The 20,406-nt window shown below is 37.4% G+C and overlaps 1 protein-coding gene across 2 annotated transcripts in view; it reads right to left on the reverse strand.

Moving 5' to 3' along the window:
• The window catches only part of CERT1 (ceramide transporter 1), a 75,659-nt gene that overhangs the window by 17,478 nt on the left and 37,775 nt on the right, over nt 1-20,406 (reverse strand). For both annotated transcript variants that reach the window (XM_054178109.1, XM_054178108.1), the window contains exons 4-9: nt 15,488-15,595; nt 14,852-14,990; nt 14,107-14,190; nt 8,421-8,578; nt 2,199-2,291; nt 718-804 (exon numbers count right to left, since the gene is read on the reverse strand). In XM_054178109.1, coding sequence (XP_054034084.1) covers nt 718-804; nt 2,199-2,291; nt 8,421-8,578; nt 14,107-14,190; nt 14,852-14,990; nt 15,488-15,595 — 669 coding nt within the window. The remainder of the gene's footprint in view (nt 1-717; nt 805-2,198; nt 2,292-8,420; nt 8,579-14,106; nt 14,191-14,851; nt 14,991-15,487; nt 15,596-20,406) is intronic.

The following is a 20,406-nucleotide window of genomic DNA, read 5'->3' on the forward strand; positions in this document are numbered from 1 at the left end:
ATGATCAGCACTGAGGATTCAAGTAGCAGCAAACCAGTCATTCAAAACTTTTACTCTCTGCTAAGAGACCCCAACATAGGTAAATGCTGTGTGGTGCTGTATGTCCACTGGAAGGCCTTTTAATTCATAAGTAAGTCACTGCAATCACTATATTCATAAGCATTAAAACTTTTAAAACTAAGGATGCACCACTTTGTTACTCCCTGTCATTTTTATCTGTTGCTATACATTCTCACATTCTATCTTTTCTCATATGCATCCCTTTTTGATCCTTGTTACTGGAGTTTATTCAAGAATGAGTTAAAGTAGCCACAGCCTATAGAGCCTTTAAATAATAAACACCAGCAAAACCGTATCTTTATTTCACATACTGCTAGAGTCAAAAACTTCAGAGTAATAGTTAGGTTTTGAGAAATGTCTGCAATGTTTGATATTCACACAAGAATTTTATGCAGGAGACTTGCTTAGGAATTGGAAACTACAGAGACATTCCATTAACATACTACTTACACTATCCTTTTCTATATAACTTGTGAGATCATTTTCTCACAATCAGTGTTGAACAACAATATTTAACTGTCAAAATATTAGCTATCCCACTATCAATGTCAGAATAAAGTATCTAAAGCTTCAGCAGATGCATTCCAGGACTCAAATTAAGTCATAGAAGTCTCCCATGAAGCACCCATCACCAAGACATTTTTCAAGTACCGATACCTGTTCTTCCATTTTATCCTGTCTATCAAGAGCAGCTTCAACAGCATCAAAGAACTCTTCTTCATTAATCAGACTATTAGGACCCTCCTAGAACATAACAAGACTAGTTCAAAATTTTTGAGGCATAAGAGTTTCACTACAGTTTAATATTAGAAATAGATTACTTATATATTAGGCATGTAACCAATGGAAGCAAACATCATCTAGAGGTCTCGAATATTTTCACTAGTATTTTTAGACAATTCCTCTGAAAACCTTACTTGCTAAAAAGAAGTTACTACCTCCAATAACATTTTAATGGAACAAACAAACAAACAGGAAACTAAGTAACAGCGTCAACACATTTCAACATCAGATTTAGGTTTTAATTAGCATGTATCTTCTCTTAAAAATGTTTGCAGTGTTTAAGAAATTACACGTTAACATAATTGTGAGCCTAGACTACTTCCAGGTATTCTAGGGCCTTAGGGCTGATTTCAGGTATGTGCCCAAAATGTAACAAAACAAAATTATGAGGAACTCGATAATTCTTGGAAAGATCCCTTTTTTCACTAAACATCAGGTAAATTTAAGTCAATTACTAAAAACTTAAGTCTACCAAGTAAAATGGTAACTTCAGAAAGACAGGTTTACTGCTTTTACTGTACTGTAAAACAAGCTCGTCCAGCAAATGTCAACAAACTGCTTTACAATAGGCATACCTGGGAGAAGCAGCTGGTTTCACAACCAGATACGAAGTCTCACTTCCTATCCCTTTCTTTTACAGTGTATGGCTCAGTGAAAGAGAACCTAAGTTAAGTATCTTTTAACTATCCCAACCTATCGATGCTATTTCTCAAGCTATTATTTGAGAGCAGAAACATGGATGTACATGAAAGGGTCAAGTTCTAAAAAACTACACAAACAGCATTACAGGTACATTAGCTTACATTATTCTTTAGAAGCTAGTTTAATATGCATCTTAGAAGTTAATGAAATACCTCAGGAAAAAGCTACTGAAATATGCAATTTAACAGATGAAAGGAATCTAAAATCACCTAATTTGTCAATACAAAATTTCAAGTGACAGTGACAAGTTAAAAATCAAGTTAAACTTCATATTCTAGGAATGCCTCTGCAGTCAGGGTTTTCAGGTTAGCTTTACCTATCAATAAAACTGAGCCAGTAAAAAATGAAAATACAAAACTACTGCATATAAATAGCTATAAATGTACAAGAAAAATACTCAAAATACCAAACCTTCCCCACCCCCCAAAAAAACCCTCAAACTACCACAACCAAAAAACCTACAAAAAACCAACCAAACAACCCAGCAAAAAAATATCTGTAAGCGAACCACTGTCAACAAAAGTGGAGCATGGAAGCCTGAAGTGGAAGGCTTCCAAACACCTTGATTTACACACTACTTTCCCCACTTTGAGAAACAAATCAATCTTTAAAAGTCATAGCATTTTGTAACATTTTAAAAGCAGAATTTGTACCTCATAGTCTGGCCCTCCGAAGTGGGACTTTTTCTTCAGTTCTGTCACAGCATTTTTGTAAGCTTCTTCAGTTCTCCTCCTTTTCTCTACTTCCTATAAAATTACATGACCATTTGATGAGAATGAGCTGACTAGTAAGAGTCAACATGTCAATAAATGGAATGGCTGGCATAGGGTTTTTTTGCAAGTGACAACTGCAAAGCTGCTTAGTTTTCTGATTTTATTTGCACACGTTTTATGTGCCTGTATACAAGCACACATAGTACAAAGCTTAAGGAGCTAGTTACTCCAAGAATATCTTATGTCATGTGGAAGAAACTAGATCTGTAAGAAAAAAATTGGTATGTCATACAAGCACAGCTATTCATCGTCCTTTGAGGGTCAGACTTTGTATCTGACTGACAGTTTATATAAACCTCCTCGACACAGATGCTTTGGCAGCGATAAGAGTGAAAAGTATAACTGGTAAAAAGCTAACTTGTTGAATGTGGCGAGATACTAATGAGTCACAACATCTAAGTTGTATCTAGAATTAGCTGGCATAGGCTCAATGTGAATCATTCTGTGAACTCCACACAGCAACTAACAAGCCAACATCATTCTCCCATAATACTTGTGTGACTGTACTAGAGCCACAAACAACATCTCTATCACTGAATATTTTGCATAAAAATACAGTGATGCCAGAATCCGATTAAGTGTAATACTTCCCCTGCAAGCTCTATATACTGCCAGATGCTCTCAGTGAAAAAAGCTATAAACACTTCTGAATTTTTTCCTTAATTCTGCTTTAATACATGAGCTGTTTCTCTCTCCATTTCCAGAATCCCTTCAGGTGGAAGACAGTTAAGTCTTACAGGTGACTGCTGGACACTACAAACTACTACTTGATGAGTATTACGATTATTCAGCAAACCAAATTCAACTGTAAAGATTCAGTGAAAACCCCTTTAAGAACACTGAAAGGCTTAATTTATTGACTGGAAGATTAGTGGTAACATCCACTCTGGAATACATTTTCCAATTTCTAAAATAGAAATTCAAAAAGTAAAGCAACAGGTTTGATGTAAAAGGAAATAGCATACTTTTTCCACAGGAAAATTCTTAGAGGTAAAACAGATGCCAGATTTTAGATGAAGACAGTATAGTCTTTAACTATGAAGGTAGGCTTTCACCTTTGAAACTATCACAAGGAAGCGATACCTGATAACACCTAATTTTTCACAACATTTTGTGTAAGTTTTTTGAAAGCAACTGCACAGGTCTAAAGTTGCATAAAGCATGATTTGACTAAGGCACAGAGAGAAAGCATAGAAGCTTTACCAGAACACTTGGAATGAAAAACAAACACCTAACAAAATAATTCCTCCTCCCACTTGCCCCAAATCTCTGCACTATGTACTTCTATCTACACGTTAGCCCTAATTCACGTGTCAAAAGACAACCCTCCGAATCTGCCAGCATCTCTTGGCCACAACATTAAATAAGGCAGAATTTGGGAAACTGACAGCAGAAAAATTCACTAAGATATTTAAGTCACAAATATTAAAATTTAAGAAAAGAAGCTGTCTAAACATATTCACCTTGAGGTAAAGAAGTTTGCTCTGGCCATCTGACTGGGTAACAAAGAAAACAAAATACAGAATTCTAAAACTACAATTGTTAAGCACATTATTTTATCAGTCTCCTTAAAAATTACAATATGCTTTTACAATAAACCTTTTCAAAGATTCAGACATAGTTTTCAACCTTCAGAATGTAACTTAGGCCCCTTAGAAAAAAAATACTTGAGAGTATTGATAACACTGGATTAATCTCTAATCACATTGTAGCCACCTTCCAGATTCAAACTGTATTGCACTTGAGCTTATTTTAATGAGAATGTTTTTTGAACAGCTATACTTTTGAAATACATTTGCTTCAAGTTCAGCAAAATAGGGCTAAACTAGCCCTTTACAAGAGGGAAGCTGTGCAGTTTGTCAAGATAGCAGGACTCTTAATCACCTTGTGTAATAAAAGGTAGTACTGAAGCTAGTAGAGTAAGGAGACTGGAAGGCAAAGCAGAGCAAATTGGATTGCAGTGCCACATGCTAGTTATGGAAAAAAAATACATCACTGATTTTAGCCACTGACAGAGATAATACTTCTGTGACAAACCTGCACAGTGCAGTCAGTAGTGTGTATCTGCTGACAAGCAAAGGACAAAAATGATACTGTCCCTTTCAACTCTGCGAGGTGATTTTTTTATGTCTGTCCACTGCTAGACAGTAAGAGCATTAATGCCCACTCAGCTATAACAAGCAGCTGCCCAATTTAATATAATTTCCCCCTTTAATCTCTTAGGGAAAGTATTCTGAACTCACAATCTCATAACATCTACTTCCATGTCAGAGCAGTTTACATTTCTGTCCAAGAGAACCAAAAATACAGAGACCAGCACTATTCTCTGCTCACCTGTTAATCCGATGATAAAGTAACGTGTTTTGCTCAGGTCCAGAGTTATAGAAGATACTCATATAAAACCATATTTAACTACTTAAGGTAAAATAAAAACAAAAGTAACTCTACAACTGAAGCAAAATGGTGTTAGCAGAGGTGTGAAGTCATTCAAGTGCTGTCTTTAAATGCACAGGTGTCAAGGTGTTAGTGATGGGGGACTGCAGGGGTGGCCTCTATGTGGGGCAGCCAGGGGCTGCCCTGGGTCAGACACAGGTGGTTCTAGTCAGCTTTGAAAGAAACCCATGCCAGTACACAGCTGAGCCCATTTACCATATGTGCAGCATCTGTCTGAAAATGTATTTAAGAGCAAAAGCACCCTGAGGAGAGAGGGAAGTGGAACACAAAATGAGAAACAAAGAAGATGCCAAGGTTAGAAGAGAAGGAATGGCTCCAGAGCAAAGATTGTATCTGCATTGCAACCCCTGGAGGACCCCATGCCAAAGCAGGAAGACATTCCCTGCAGGAATTTTCCCCCTGTGGACTACTGATATCCATGGAGAGAATCTGCACTGGAGCAGGGAAAAAGTGTGAGAAGGAAGGAGTGACAGAAGTGAACTGTTTTAGACTGCAAGCCTCCCATTATTCCCCCCATATTACTTTGAGCTAGCAAGAAGCAGGTATAGAGGCCTGCAGTGAAGGATTGCAGTTGAGCTTAGGAAATGGGGGAAGAAAGCTGTTTTAGTGTTTGTTTCCCGTTAATGGCATCTACTTTCAAATAGCAACAAATTGATTTTCCCCAAGTTAAGAATGTTCTGTCATTAAAAGAACCAGAGTGAGCAATCTCCCTGCTTTTCCTCTGGTTCATAAGCTTTCCTATCATACTTTTCCTTCTAATCCTGCTGGACAAGTGGTGGCCAGCTAGGTGGGACCTCAGCTATTACCAAAGGTTGCCCATTACAGTTCTGTATTTAATTAAAAAAGAAATCTCTCCCCAAAGGCTAGAAATTAGAGGAATACTAATAAACAGTAATTATTTTATATTAGAATTGAAGTACTTAAACATAAGTGTCCTGAAAACTCCAGAAAAGTGTTGTTGACAAATGTGGCTTTGTGGAAGTTGCCAGTCTACCACAGGGAAGCAACTTAAAACCTACAAGGGTTTCAAAGATTTTGCTATTTTAATTCCTGGGAAAACATGTCCAAATCAGATTGTGACCCCCCCCCTTAAAATGTATTTATTCATTTTGTATGAGGAATGTGAAATTGAGGTTTGCCTTCATTAACCACCTCCAGCTAAAAACAAGTGCTTTAAAGTTAGTCCATAGAAGAAGAAAGAAGTGACAAATAACTAACCTAAATTAATTCAAGTTCTGTATTAAAATGTTATCCTGTATTAACATATACTAACTTAGGGACAAGGAAAATAACACTTCATCCATGCTCTAAGCAGAGCCTGATCAATGAGAGTGAATTGCATTTGCTTAGCTTGGAAAGAAGGCTTTTGCAGGGGACCTAACAATAGCTTTCCAATACCTCCAAGAAAATAATAAAGAAACTGTGACAGAATCTTCACAGTAGCCTATAGCATAGGGGTGAAAAACAACAGGCAGATACTGAAATGAGTTACTCCAAGGAAGCAACAACAGCTGGACAGCAGAACAGGCTGCCAAGAAAAGCTGTGCAAGCCTCCAGCCTTCGAAACTTGAAACCAGGCTTGATAAAGCCTTGACCAACTCATTCTAATCCCAAGTTGTCCCTCCTTTAAGAAGAAGCTGCAGAGAAAGACACTGCTTGAGGTCTCTAGTCCAGCCTGAACCTATGAAGAAGATTCAAGTGTCAGATCTGCTGTAATTTCTCCAATTACTTAGATGAAGCAGTAGCAAATGAAGTGTTGACAGAAGTCACAATACCGTTAGACAGGTTCAGGGCTCAGACATATGGACAAAGACAACACAGGAAATAGGGGCAAAAATTCAAACATGGATATATCTTGTTTGAAAGCATTCATTCTTTGAACTGTGTACCACTAGAACACATGGAATATGATTTGAAGTGTGACACACAACACAAAGAAACATGTTAAATGAAAACCAAGAGAACCAACAGCTATAGGACTGCACAGGACACCTGCCAGTGATAGCACCATCCTCAAAATCAAAGCCTTAACCACAACCTATCCATGACTACAGCACATCTCATGAAAGATGAGACTGCTCTTTTCAAATTGCTACAGTGGTTGACTATGCTTAGTGTGTTTCAACTACCACTGTCATTAGAACAACAGTTACTCTAATGTTACACACCTAAAAAGGTAACCAATTAGCATAAAACATGATTTAATCTCTTCAATCTCCTAAAAGAAAGTGAAATGTCAGGATAACCGAATAGCAAGGGGGTGGAAGAAACCTCTGAGGATTATCTGGTCCAATCCCCCTGTTAAATCAGGCTCACTGAGATCAGGCTGCACTGGAACACGGCCAAGGGGGTTTTGAAAGTCTCCAGAGAAGGAAACTTCACAACCTCTCCAGGCAGTCTGTTCAAGAGCTCCACCACCCTCAGAGTAAAGACGATTCTCCTTAAGTTCAAGTGAAACCTCCTGTGTTCTAGCTTGTGCCCTTGTCCTGTCACTGAACACAACTGAAGACAGTGCAGGTACGTTCTCTTGACACCTACACTTATAAGCATTGACAAGCTCCCCTCTCAGTATTCTCTTTTTTCTAGGCTGAAAAGCACTAAGTCTCTCAGCTTCTCCTTCTAAAAGGGATGCTCCAGTTTCCAAATCATCTCTTTGGCCTTCCATTAGACTCACTGCAGAAGTTCCCTGCCTATCTCAAACTGGAGAATGAGAACTGGACACAACACTCCACATGGGGGCCTCATCAGGGCTGAGTGGGAGGAGAACTTCCTTCAACCTGCTGACCACACTCTTAATGCATTGCAGAATATGAATGGCCTTCTTTGCCACAAAAGCACTTTGTTTGCTTACAGCTAACTTGTTATCCACCAGCACTCCCAGGTCCATCTCCACAGAGCTGCTTTCCAATGGGTCAATCCCCTAACCTGTCCTAGTGCAGGACTCTACAGTTGCACTTGCTAAAAGTTCATGAGGGCCACCTCTGTCCAGCTTCCCAGCCTGTCCAGGTTTCACTAAAGAGCAGCACAGCCTTCTGGTGTATCAGCCACCCCTCCCAGTTCTGTACCATCAATGAACTTGTTAAACATATCTTCAGTCCCTTCATCCAGGTTGCTGATGAATGTGTTGAACAGGACCGGGACCAGTACTGACCCTTGGGGAACACCATGAACTACAGGCCCTCAGCTAGAGTGATCACAATGCTCCGAGTTCTGTATCACTTATCTTAAAGAGACATCTAAAGTTAGAACTTGTTCTCCTCAGCACTGCCGTCGTTTTTATCGCAGCTAAAACGTTTCACAGATTTGCACATCATATTGCAAGCATGGATAATTCGGTCTCTTAAAAGGCTGCAAGTGATACACTTACTATTATACAATATTGTTTAGTTCTCAATAGTAGTCCTATTATTTTATTTTTTTTAATATATCCATCTGAACAAGGTCTGGAAAAAGAAAGACTGCGGTGAATAATGTTGTTATATGACTAGTGGGGATGAGGTTCAGCATTTTATTAGAATAAATAATGTAAGCACCTAAAGATAATAAATGCTGTACATAAAAAGTTAACAGCTCATTTAAAATTTCAGTCTCAAGCTCAAACCCCACTTTTTCTCCCCCCTCTTAAAAGTAAAATAAATATTGTCTTACCTTATCTAGCCTTTTTTGCCAGCTTTCTTCACGTTTTACCATGAGTTCAATACAATGAGAGAGAGTGGCAAGGATTCCAGCAGTAGTTGCCTTGAAAGTTATAGCTTCTCCTTTAAAGTCTATGCCATTAATTCCTTTGGGTATCACATTTGGAAACACTAAAACCAAACACAAATCATTTACTGACAGCTGATTTTAACTGTATAAGCATTTTACTTGTATGCCTTATATTACAACTGACTGAAGAAAACAGACTGGCCAAAAGTTAATTTACAAATAAAAATTAAAAATGCTAGTGATTTTCAACTATCCACATGATAAACAAAGAGATTCAAAAGGAAGAACACATCCCTTCAGCTTCATCTTGTTATGCTGCATTTCAAGTCTGCTTGTAATGCTGTGTTACTCTGAACTCAGCAAATCATGTGGGTGGAGGGAGTGGTAATACTTCGTAACAATAGCAGTTTGACAGCTTGAAGTGGGGCCTAATTAGCACAGAGCAACCTTAAAACGTATCTGATACAGCACTAAGAAAGGAACGACTTCAAAACGCAATCAAACCGAAAATGTAACATTGAAGGCTGCTTTAAGCAGATAACTCTAGATTTGAAAACCTCAAAATAAAAAGGCATGGTAAAAGTATCAAATGTGTTGAATTATGCACATACTGTGGATTTTGCAGTTTCAACAACTACCTCACGCTGTCAACCAAGCCATCTGTTGCTCGGGCTATTTAAACAAGGCATTTAAAACATGTGACAAAAAAGCACCTATTATATGTCAAACCCCTATGTAGGTTGATATAATAAATTAAATACTACATATTAATGTCAGAAAACATTAGACAGCAGAAGTAACACTCATGTTGAAGCTGACTGAGCCTGAGCTGATCATGCTAAAGTAACTCCTGATATGCTATAGGGCAAGTTAAAGACTTACCACCTAGCTGGATGTCACCCTCTTACCCCCAAATCTGCGAGTTTGTCAACATCCCACCGGTGTATTTTAAAGCGTACAAATAAATACTTGTTTAAGTTTATCCAACATCTGTCAGTAAGGGCAAAACAGAGCTTTCAAGCAGACCAGTTCTTGCAGAGAAGAGAAATACAATTTCTGTTCCCTAATGTTAGAGCACAATCTACACTGGGAACAGAAAACAATTGACACATGGTCTTAAGCAGTGCTTTAAATCTGGAGATTTCATATGCCTTCCTTTCAGAAAACCAAACCAAAACAAACAAAAAACGCCAGAAAATCCCACCACAACAAAACCACAACTTTTTAAAAAACAGATGTTTAGAGACTACACAGTACTCCAAATATGTCAATAAACATATACAGTGTGGTAGAATGCAATTTATTTACTTCATGTTAATTAAGAATAGTACAGGGCATAAAAGATGGGGGTTGGAGAAAAAGGGAAAGCAAGAGAAAAATCTGCTTCAGAACCAATGAGCAGAGTAGCTCTCCTTCCCCCTGATAGCTGCAGAATGAGCACACAGGAGGCTGAGACTGAAGCTGATATAAGCTGGCAAGCCAGGCAATGCAGTGGATTCACTGAGAGTAACAGAAATTACACAAGTGCTTCACCCATAGCACTTCATAACTGAAAATGACAGTTTACACTAGTAATTTGTCCTGTTGTTGTAGACTGTGTTCACGTGCAGGCTTACCAGGACAGCTATCATCCCTGTAGATGTGAGTTTTTCTCTCTTAATTATGTAACATTCTACACATGCTTAAGAAACTACCACTGTCTGAAATACTACAAAATCATTTTAGGAATCCTTGTGGTAGATTGTAAGAAAGATGCAGCCTCATTTCCTGGAAGAAAGCCAGCTTTTGTTATCTTTAAGTCTCAGCTACAGCTCACTAATATTTCCACATAGTCTCAGTCTCCATAAATTCTAAGGCATTCCTTAAGGACAAGTTGAAGTTCAGTGACAAATACAGACCTTGCAGTTCTGAAGTCAGTGTCCATACTTCACTTCACCCATTATAATTCTGGGCAAAAATTAACTTGTTGGAGAAAGATGTAAAGCATGTTTCTTAGAAGAGATAACCACTTGTAACATTCCTTAAAGTGGGAGTATTTTGATCCATTCCTAACCATGGAAAGGCATTTGTCTTCCCAGAACAAGTCAGAAGATGACATCAACCCTTTATTCAGTAAAAGCTGAGCTTCAGCTACACCAGAAATTTTTGTCTGAAGAGGTCCTATTTGGAGAGCTCAACTACATGTCAACTATAGACTAAGTGAAATATGGCATGAGGAGATCAATATCGTTCAAGAGAAAGACTACTAGAAAATAACATTTATTATTGTAATTGCTCTTCTAGATTGGTGATCAAACTGCATGCAGCCAACTGAAAAAACATAGCAGGAATTTTCTACTTAAATTTCAACATCTCACAAACTATGCCTTTAATTATCCTGTCCTTTAAGCATTTTGCTTCATTCATGATTTGTTTTTTCTCACCTTCCATGTAAGAGGCTCTTCATGCCATGTTTTAGCCTCGAACAGCTTTTCACCCTCTCTCTTCCCCACCTCTGTGTTCATTAGGTTGTGTCAGTTTTCCCTTCTTGTTCCTAAGATTGTTTGTAACACTTTCCCTGGTGTCTGCAACATCCTGTGTTTGATTAAATCTATTTTCCAGTGGGAATTAAAGTAATTTTAAAGACAGTAAGAAGAAATAATTTTTTATCTTTTCCATTTTATGCCACCATGATAAAGAGAAAAAACCCCACATTTGGGTGCATCACCTATTTACTGATACTTACTGTTTTTCCAGTTCTGTGGATAGCAGTAGGAGCAACAATTAGTTTTCCTCTAAGAACAACCTCATTATTTCAGCAAAAGGTTGGGGAATATTCTTCCTCCATTCAAAACAAAATGCCAGCATAAATCCTACTGCATTTTACAGCAAGTTTCTCTCATTCAGCCTCTGTACCATGTCCATTTTTACAGTTTCAGTACCAAAATGTTTTCTGTCTTCAAAGATATTCCTTAAGTAGGTGTCACCTGCTGCTCTTATTCTTGCATAATTTAAGTCCAAATATGCTCAATTTCCTAAGCAGACGGAGGGGAAGACTTCTACATTCTTAGAATTTAAGATCCCAGTGGGTGAATATGCATGTCAGACCCTTCTTTGGTTACCAGGGAGAGTTACCAGATTTAACTGGAATGTGTCCAAAAGATTTAAATATCTCCACAGTATTCCTCACTCAAAGATCATAGAGAACATAGAACAGAAAAAGCTTCCCTTTGTAAAATGCCATCTTCATACTACACACATCTCTATAGTAATATTGTCTACTTCCTTCCAACCAGTGAAGATGCAGAAGGAAACAAATTCCAAGAGACAACGTCAATTTGGCCTCTCAAGTCAGTCTTGTATCTAATGACTGGAACATTACATTGGTGCACTGGTCATTTGAACAGCAGGATCAAACACTCTTATTGTAGGGTAAATGAGGTTGGAGTCATGCTTCTCACTTCCTTGAATACTGACTGCAGAACAGGTTCAGGATAGACAGGCAACCACTTCTCAGTTACTGCTAAAAAAGACTGTTACGGTCCTTCCAGAACTGGATAGATTTCAAAAGGGAACCTTAAATTTGAGAAACAATTTTAACAGCTGTTCTGAGGCTGAGATTATAAAAGAATGAAGTTGAATATCATTACCAGTTAAACTGAATAGATTTCTGCCCAATGCATGGGCATAGCTATCGGCCTGAGACATCTACTTCCCTTACTGCATCACTCATGACTTATGATTCCCATTTTGAATAGAGATTCTAATATTTAATTTCTAATCAAGTTTTGCAGCTTGGCAACTATTAAATATTTCATTTCTATAAGCTAAATTTATTAAACTGAGGCACAAAAAAATTAAAAGGGAGATAAAGCTTTTCATAGACATAACTGATGAAAATGAAATTTAATGGGATCAGGGATAACAACAATTGGAATTAGAACATCTGCAAAAAAAAAAAAACCAAGGGGTTGCTTAAATGATTTTCTGTAGTGAGCTACAGTAAGCTAGTTTATACACAGGCACCCGTAATAGCAACTTAGCAAGTAAGTTCACAAAGACTTGATACAGGACTTTAGAAAAGAAATATGGATAGCACTTCAAATTCCTTTTAAATTGGTGATAATAAAAGTGAACTCACTTGCTTTGCACTTAAATATTCTACAATGATCTGCTATACTAAAAATACAGACTTTCCTAGTGACATTCCCCATATTGTATGGGAATATGTAAGATACAAACTAGAAGAATGTGGATATGAAGAAATGTTCTGAAGGTAAATTAAGCTGGAACTCCTACATAAAAATTAAGTTTGACAAAGACATCTCTTTCAAAATGAATCACACAGTATAATTAAATTCTCACAACATTTTTTAAAGAAGTTTTTTTTCATGTTATGAAATTTGTTCTGACTTAGCAGTCCTCAAAAACCCCCCAAAAAACAAACACCACCCCCACCCCCCTACATATCTACACTGTAGGGTTAGTGGAACTGTGCACTTACCAGTGAATAGTGTGAACTTTATCTTTGGTGATAAGATCCAAGAAAGATTAAAAACTTCAGTTAGGTGCTATTTAATCTCTGAAATCACCATTATGATCAATCCTCAGTAAAACAAACATTTTATACAAAATATAAACTCAAAATCTACCCTCATAAATTCTGAAAATATCCTGGAAGTTTTGGCTATACTTTAGAAAGGGCCCTTCAATACAGCAAGGAAATATGTAAATTGGGGTAAATAGCCAATTAAGGAGAAAACAGAAGACATAGAAAAGGCTTATTTTGCATAAGTTTTCCAGGTTCTTGCTGAATATGTTTGCATTTTGAAAAAAACAACTGTTGGTGAGTACTTTGGGAGATTTAGTCAGATGTGAAACTTAATGTACTGCAACTTCAAAGTTTTGTGAATCAAAGTCTGAGAAATACCTTAAGACTAATTGAATCACCAGTATCTAGAGAATGTGAAGACTGAAATACTTCAGAAGAATGCACACAGATTTTGTAAGTGAACAAATTCTGCCAGTCCAGAAGCAACAGACTTCTAGAAGAGTACGAGACACCCAAATTCTTCATATCCACTGTGTGGATGTGGTGAGTAAAGTAACGAGATCATTTATGATACAAATAAAAATCAGAATTCTCTTCATCGTAACAACGGAATACACAGTTCAAAAAAGCGCTAAAACTACAATGAGTGACAATCAGTAATGACGGTGACTTAACCACTACTATATAGCCATAGAATTAGGAAAAAACATTCTGGGCCGTATTTAACTGGAAAAGCATTATATTCCACTACACTCAAAGCAGGTAACATTTGCAAGACAACTGCAACTACTTGTTACAAATCTCAAGTTCTCAATTATCTCAATGATGTAGCTCTTTTAGAAGTATTGTGTAGTGAAAATGTCTGTGGATGCAGAATTGGAAATTACATTTTAGAAAGACTACTTTAACATTGTATGAATTAAACATAGAATCATGAAAATTAGTTAATGGATGATAATATGAATAGGAATTTCCTGTCACATGCACTTACATAACTCTTTTGCCATTTTCTGCTTAGAGAAGAGCAGAAGTACTTGTCGTGCATGAAGCTTATATACCAGTCATATAATTTTCAGTGACAAAAGTTGGGGCACTTACATTTTTCCTTACTGCTGTTACTATTATGTAAAAAATCCCCATCAGAACGCATTGTAGGGAAGTCATCTTCATCATCTTCTACCACTACATTTGAAAAAGAGTGTTATGAGTGAGAAAGTTTTTCCAACTCTTTAGTATACAAGAAAGAATTAAGAGCATCTTCATTGCTAAGCAGTGTTATGCCTCAGGAGAATGCACAGATACGACAACAAGCTGTGCTCAGAGAAGAGGAACTCAAATGTACAGACATCCACATTTTAGTCCTACTAGGACCTTAGGTGCACTGAGCATGCACTCAGGTACACTCTGTAACCAATGTTAGTTACAGCCACTATATCTCAGGGGCATTCACTATGGCAGCACCAGAGCATTTTTAAAAGAAGGTATCACTTTTATTGAAACAAATATCCAAATAAGAGATATAGTGACAAACTAACTTGAATTAATCTTGTAGGGGTCAACAATTACTGTTCTTTAACACCAAACTCTTTAAAGCATTTCTTTTGTATAGTTGACAGGTACAGGTCAATATTAAGTAGATTCTTATGGGAATTCAACTTCTGAAGAGGAAACAGTTAACTCTGTTTACATGGAAATATCTATCACCGACCCCCAGACTAAAAAGTAAATTCAAGATATATATGTTATTTTTATGGTATCAAATGCTATTGTAATTATTTCAAGGCCTATTACCGTGTAAAAATGTAAGTTCCATGGAGGTATGAGTCTGCGGTTACAGTTTTACCTTTATCCCTCTGGAGTTCATCTTTGGAAACAGCATCTGCACAGGCATCAAAGTATTTCTGCAAAGTATCCACTTGTCTACACAAGATGTCTCTAAAGGTTTCCATTTCTGCAAGCTTCTCACGTAAGCTATGGCCCTTCTGAAAATACAAGGCAAAAAAGCCCGAAATGCTTCTGTATACTCAAAAATAATCAAGTCCTGTTCTGTTCTCCCAGAAGTACATCCCACCCATATTCTTACACTAAAGTTTTATATACAGGACATATGGAAAGCCATCATTTCCCAACCACTATTAGTCAAATTTATTAATTAAATCACAGAATGAGCATTCCTTTTGATTTAGAGGTCCTGATGTTCTGGGGACTGAAATAGGAAAGGTTAGTAAGTGCTCCCACAGGTCTGATTTTCTTGCTAGTGGAAGATGACACTGCAATTTAAACGGGATGGGGTTAACTGCGCAGAGGCACAAGAGAACTTCCTGTATGATCTGTTTTACCATCCTATGATGAATTACTAATGCTTAGAGTAAACCAAGTAATTTGTATTTTTTCCTGTGGTGATGTGAATGAGACTTCACAAGTTATTTCTTTTCCAGTTGCACGTTATTTACGCACAATGAAAATTTTACTCACTAACCTTGAACGAAGAGGTCGATGTTGCAGAGTATCCACTTGCTCCAGAAACAAGAGACACCATGGAGCCATGACGTCGTAAACTTGACTCTGAGCCATACCCAGATTCAGTCTAAAAAACAAACCACACAAAACTAGAGTGCTGAGGCTTTTAACAAAACAAAACCAAACCAAAACGTGAAAGCAAGATTAATGTAATTTCCTCTGATACCAGCCTGCTTCTCTACTCAGGAAGCAGCACAGACTTAACTCAAATTGTGCTTGCATATTTAATCAGTTGAGACAGCTATGTAAAATTACTACAGATAGATGGGTTTTTTGTTACCATGATCTAGAAAGAATTAGTTATCTACAGCCTATTATCCTCCCCCAAAAGAACAAAGCAGAGTTCAAAAAAGTTCCATTATTTCGGTTTCTGTAATGTCTACCAAGCAATTCTCACAGTGTTAAAAACTTAAAGTACTTTACCAATTAGCCAGCAGATGAAAAAGGTTCAATTGAAAATCAATAGTATTCACACAACCCTTCCAGTCAGATCTTATTAAAACAAAAAGAAACCCCAAAAAAACCACAACAAAAAAACAAGAACACAGAAAAGCAAACTACTACTGTTAGCATGCACTGAAAGCTGTTTTAGACTAATCAAGAGTCTTAGAAAAATAGCTACCAAGTGTAGCAATCAATGTGCTAAAAGCTTCACCTTGTAAAGATTAGTCCTATTTTAAAGCTTATAATAAAAATATTTAATTTTTATTCACACTGGATACATGCAGCTATTTTAGAATATCAGTTCAGGTGTTAAGTTGAATAGCTGGCTTTAGTAATGCATTTGAGATGTTGGACCATATTCTGAATTGCAAGGTAATTCAGTGCAAATATACCATTATTCACTGAACCATAATTCTAGGTGTAAGAGAAATCAAATAATAAAGCTTTGATGAGTGCTTTTATTAAAACCCAACTATGGGCTTTTGTATCTTTTTGTGTCCTTTAAGTCCTCCAAAGACTTGACAAGTAAAAATTAAGTAGGCAAGGGAATAACAGGATTTTAAAAAAGACAAGTCAGACTTTCTGGCATACAATTATTCAATTTCAGAAGTATTTAATGAGCAAAAGCCTTTAAAGAGCGTTTTATAAGTCACGTAACACTTGGAAGCACAAAGCATTTAAGTTTTCCTCTAAATGCAAATAAAAAAAGTTTCACTGTTTCACTGGTAACTTCAGTGTTTTTTTCATTATATGCTATAAATATTAAGATGCCTCTGAACAAACTTCTGCTACAGTCAGTTTCAGTGTAGATACTCATCCTTTTTCCTAAGTTGTACATACTGAAAAGAAAGGAAAATTTAATTTCCATAGTATATGACCTAATGAATTGATTGATTTCATTATGTAGCCAAAATATTCATCACACTGATGTCAGGGCATTTTAACAGTAAATGTCTTCTGATTGCTTTCTCCATCAAGTAAGAAAGACATTCCTGTACCAAACCTGGATTTAAGCTTTAAAGTGAAATTTCAGAATTCCTCTATTTGAAGACTTAAAGTCACGTCTTTGATAGCACTTCTCTAGAACTTACAAGAAAAGAGGTAATCTTAGAAACAGAAAATCTGGTGACTTGTGGTCTCTACTTGAATTAAATCCTTTCCTTCCAATATTACCTATACAGTCAATGCTAAGTTAACTTAGTTTGCAACATAAAAAATGGGTGAAAGGAAAAAAAAAAATAATCTTTCCATATCAATCTGACATTTTGAAGGCACCTTTTTATCAGGCTATTTGACTGTCATTTATGCTTGTGATTAATAATTACACTAAACAGTTTATCCACACTTCAAAACTGTATACAAGAGAGCAAATACAGCTATTAGCTTGCAAGTCCTATAAATAAAAAGGTACTGAATAAAACACATTTAGGCAGTTTTAATTATTTGCTACAAAGGAGCAAATTCAGCAGGAAGAACAGCAGGCCAAGCAGCACACAACACAAATCTAAAGTGTTTACAGAACATGTTCACAAAACTCTCTTGGATAATTATGTTTTAATAGCCACGGGGGGGGGGGGGGGGGGGGGGCGGGAGAGAGAGGGGGAGAGGGAAGGAGGAGTATTAGATAAAGAATACTTATTTGTCAGAAAACAACAAAACTATTCTTTTCCATGCAGAAACAAGCTCACAGCAAACACATGCAAGCAGCTTAATACAATGAACACATGCATCATGCAAAGCCCCACCATTCTACTACCGCAACATCTAAACAAGAGCAGGTCACTGCTGCGTTTAGGTCTTGCAAAGCAGATCATCATTATCTATTCACTGCAGAAATACTCAATTACATTGAGAAGAGGAACGTTGACAGAAGCTTCTTTTGTTTACGCTATTTTTAGTTTTCCAAGACAAAAATTGGAAAAGTGGGTAGAGTCCATACAACAGAAGCTAACAGTCTCTGCTTGGAAATAAAATAACTTGCAGAAGTCGTATCAATGCATACCACCAAGCACTAATGCTGAACTACCATGCCTGGTATATAGATGCAGCTCTTTGAAATTCCAGGCATACATCATAGCTTCAAAGCCACACTAAAACTTAGATTTGTTAGGTACATTGCAACACCTCCTGCTTTTTAAGGTGGTGCACAAAACCCATTAATCCTTTTGTTACGATACGTGAGAGGAAGCCACAGGATCCAAAGAGTTATGCGATTCTTCACTGGAGCAAGTGCTGGTATCGACAAGGCGGCAGTAGGTCAGAAAAGCTGCCTTCAGTATACTAGCCAAGTATCTGTAGAGTCATATTGCAGACTTCCATTATGGCTCACACTGATCTGCCAGTTACAGATTTCCTAAAGTAGGTCAATAATACTCTCGAGTAAAGCACAGATTCACAGGAAAGCTCCCTCACATAACCAAAGGGGAAAAAAAAAAAAAAGGAAAAAAGGAAAGAAAAAGGCTAATTATTCTCCCATATCTTCAAGGACTTATTTTGATTATGTCTCAGTTCAGTGCCTGCATATTTGTCCACCAAGACAGGTATTTTCAGTTAGCATTATAAATTATTTATTATTTTATATAACAGAAGCAGCTGGCAGCTCCTCCCTCCAAGGCACAGGGCTCACTCTAGGTGGTGATGAAGCAGACATCAGGATACAGTGACTCTAATCATGTTCTCTGCAGTATTTGTGAAAAATCACACTAAAAGACCAAAAGACTAAACCTCAGTATTTACGAGAGCATAGAAAAAACTTGAAAGGAAAAAGGTACTATGAAAGATGTGGTGAAAACTAAGCAGACAAGCTCTAGAAAACATCTGTGTTCCAAGGACAGTTTTAGACTTGCAAATGCTTCAACAAATACTTAAAGAAGTGATACCCCTGGGATATGCCAAAGGAAGGTTCTGCTAAAGGGTGGCTGTAAGACAGCTATAAGACAGCTGTAAGAACACCACAAACACTACAGGTAGGTCAATCTAGGATGTATTTCTGAGGACTGAAGTTAAAGATACAATCAACATGTGTCTGCAGGTCTGATTTTTCAAATTTTCAGCAGCCACTGACAATGGAAAATTTAAGGTTTCAAAAGCAAGGTAGTTATTAACATGGAAGCAGAGGCAGGAATTCCACTATCCTAATCACAGCAGCTGGATGACAGACTCTCCAAGCACAGTGTGGGAGACTACTTAGAAAGCAAAGAAACTCCTAATATGACCTTTCTTTGCAACTGCAAAAACAGAAAGAAGTGTAGGTACATTTTACTGCCAATGGTGATAAACGTACATTTCCACAGCAGGACAAGATGCTACAGCAGGACAGCCATAGGATCATTGTAATTGCTACAGCCCTGCAATCTAAGTAACGATTATCCTTCAGGTCTTCTCAAACTCTGTATACTTTTGGTAAATCACCTTGTGCTGACTGCAGATAATAAGCATCTTGATCAGCTACAAGAGCTAGAGTAGTACACAGTCTGATCAGCCCTGGAACCACATACTGCTGTCTAATAAAAGGGGAAATGGCTGAAAACCAGTATCAACAATGGTTGCAGAGACAACACAGGTTGACAAAGAGTTAACTAAAGGCAAATGACTGGCCTTTGATAATCTTTATTCACACAGTTCACGCTGGCCTGCCTACTACATGCTTCAGCCTTACATCATACACCCCACGTTCATTTAAATTAGGTTCTTCACTTCTCTGGGCAGAAAAGTTAATGTTCAGTTGCCTATCAAACCTCTGCCCTAAAAGTTCAGAAACTCAGGCTGTGTTCAGTTTCTGGCATCTTTGGAGGACACCCTGCTAATTTCTGGTTAAGACCTCTGGTGAGGCACTAACAGAAGCTCTGTTGCATGTAACAAAGATAACAAAGAAAGTAATCTCAACAATTCAATCTTATCTCAAGTTCCTCTAATAGCATCTGCATTTGTAAAGACATTTTTCCACCTCATTGCCATCATTTCCAACCTAACCCATTCTATGACTAATAGTTAAACACTATTTGATCATTCAAAAGGGAGTGTTTCAAAGGACAACACACAGGAGACAGCAAAGAAGCTGCTCCCACCGCAGGAGGTGCAAGCAGCCCCAGAACACTCTGCACCAAGCAGGGGCTTAGGAGGGTGAGGAAAGGACACTAGGACAACCCTGTTCCTACCTACAGCCTAAACAGGACTGAACCAAAGGCCATGTTCATTTAACAGGCTTTTAGATATCACATCCTTCAAAGTGGCAAGGAAAGAATGATTGTCTCTTACACTCCACATGATGGGCTTTTAAAACTGATTTAAAGATAATGAAGCATTATATTAGTATCACCTCTGTCTAGAAGTGGAAGATCATATTGACAATTAGTGTGATGCTGAAGAATCCCAGTCTAAAGACCATAATCAGATTTCAAAGGACAGACCACAGTTAAACAGCAAAGCTTTTCT

The sequence above is a fragment of the Dryobates pubescens genome, chromosome Z, assembly GCF_014839835.1.
Source record: "Dryobates pubescens isolate bDryPub1 chromosome Z, bDryPub1.pri, whole genome shotgun sequence".
Classification (NCBI taxonomy): domain Eukaryota; kingdom Metazoa; phylum Chordata; class Aves; order Piciformes; family Picidae; genus Dryobates; species Dryobates pubescens.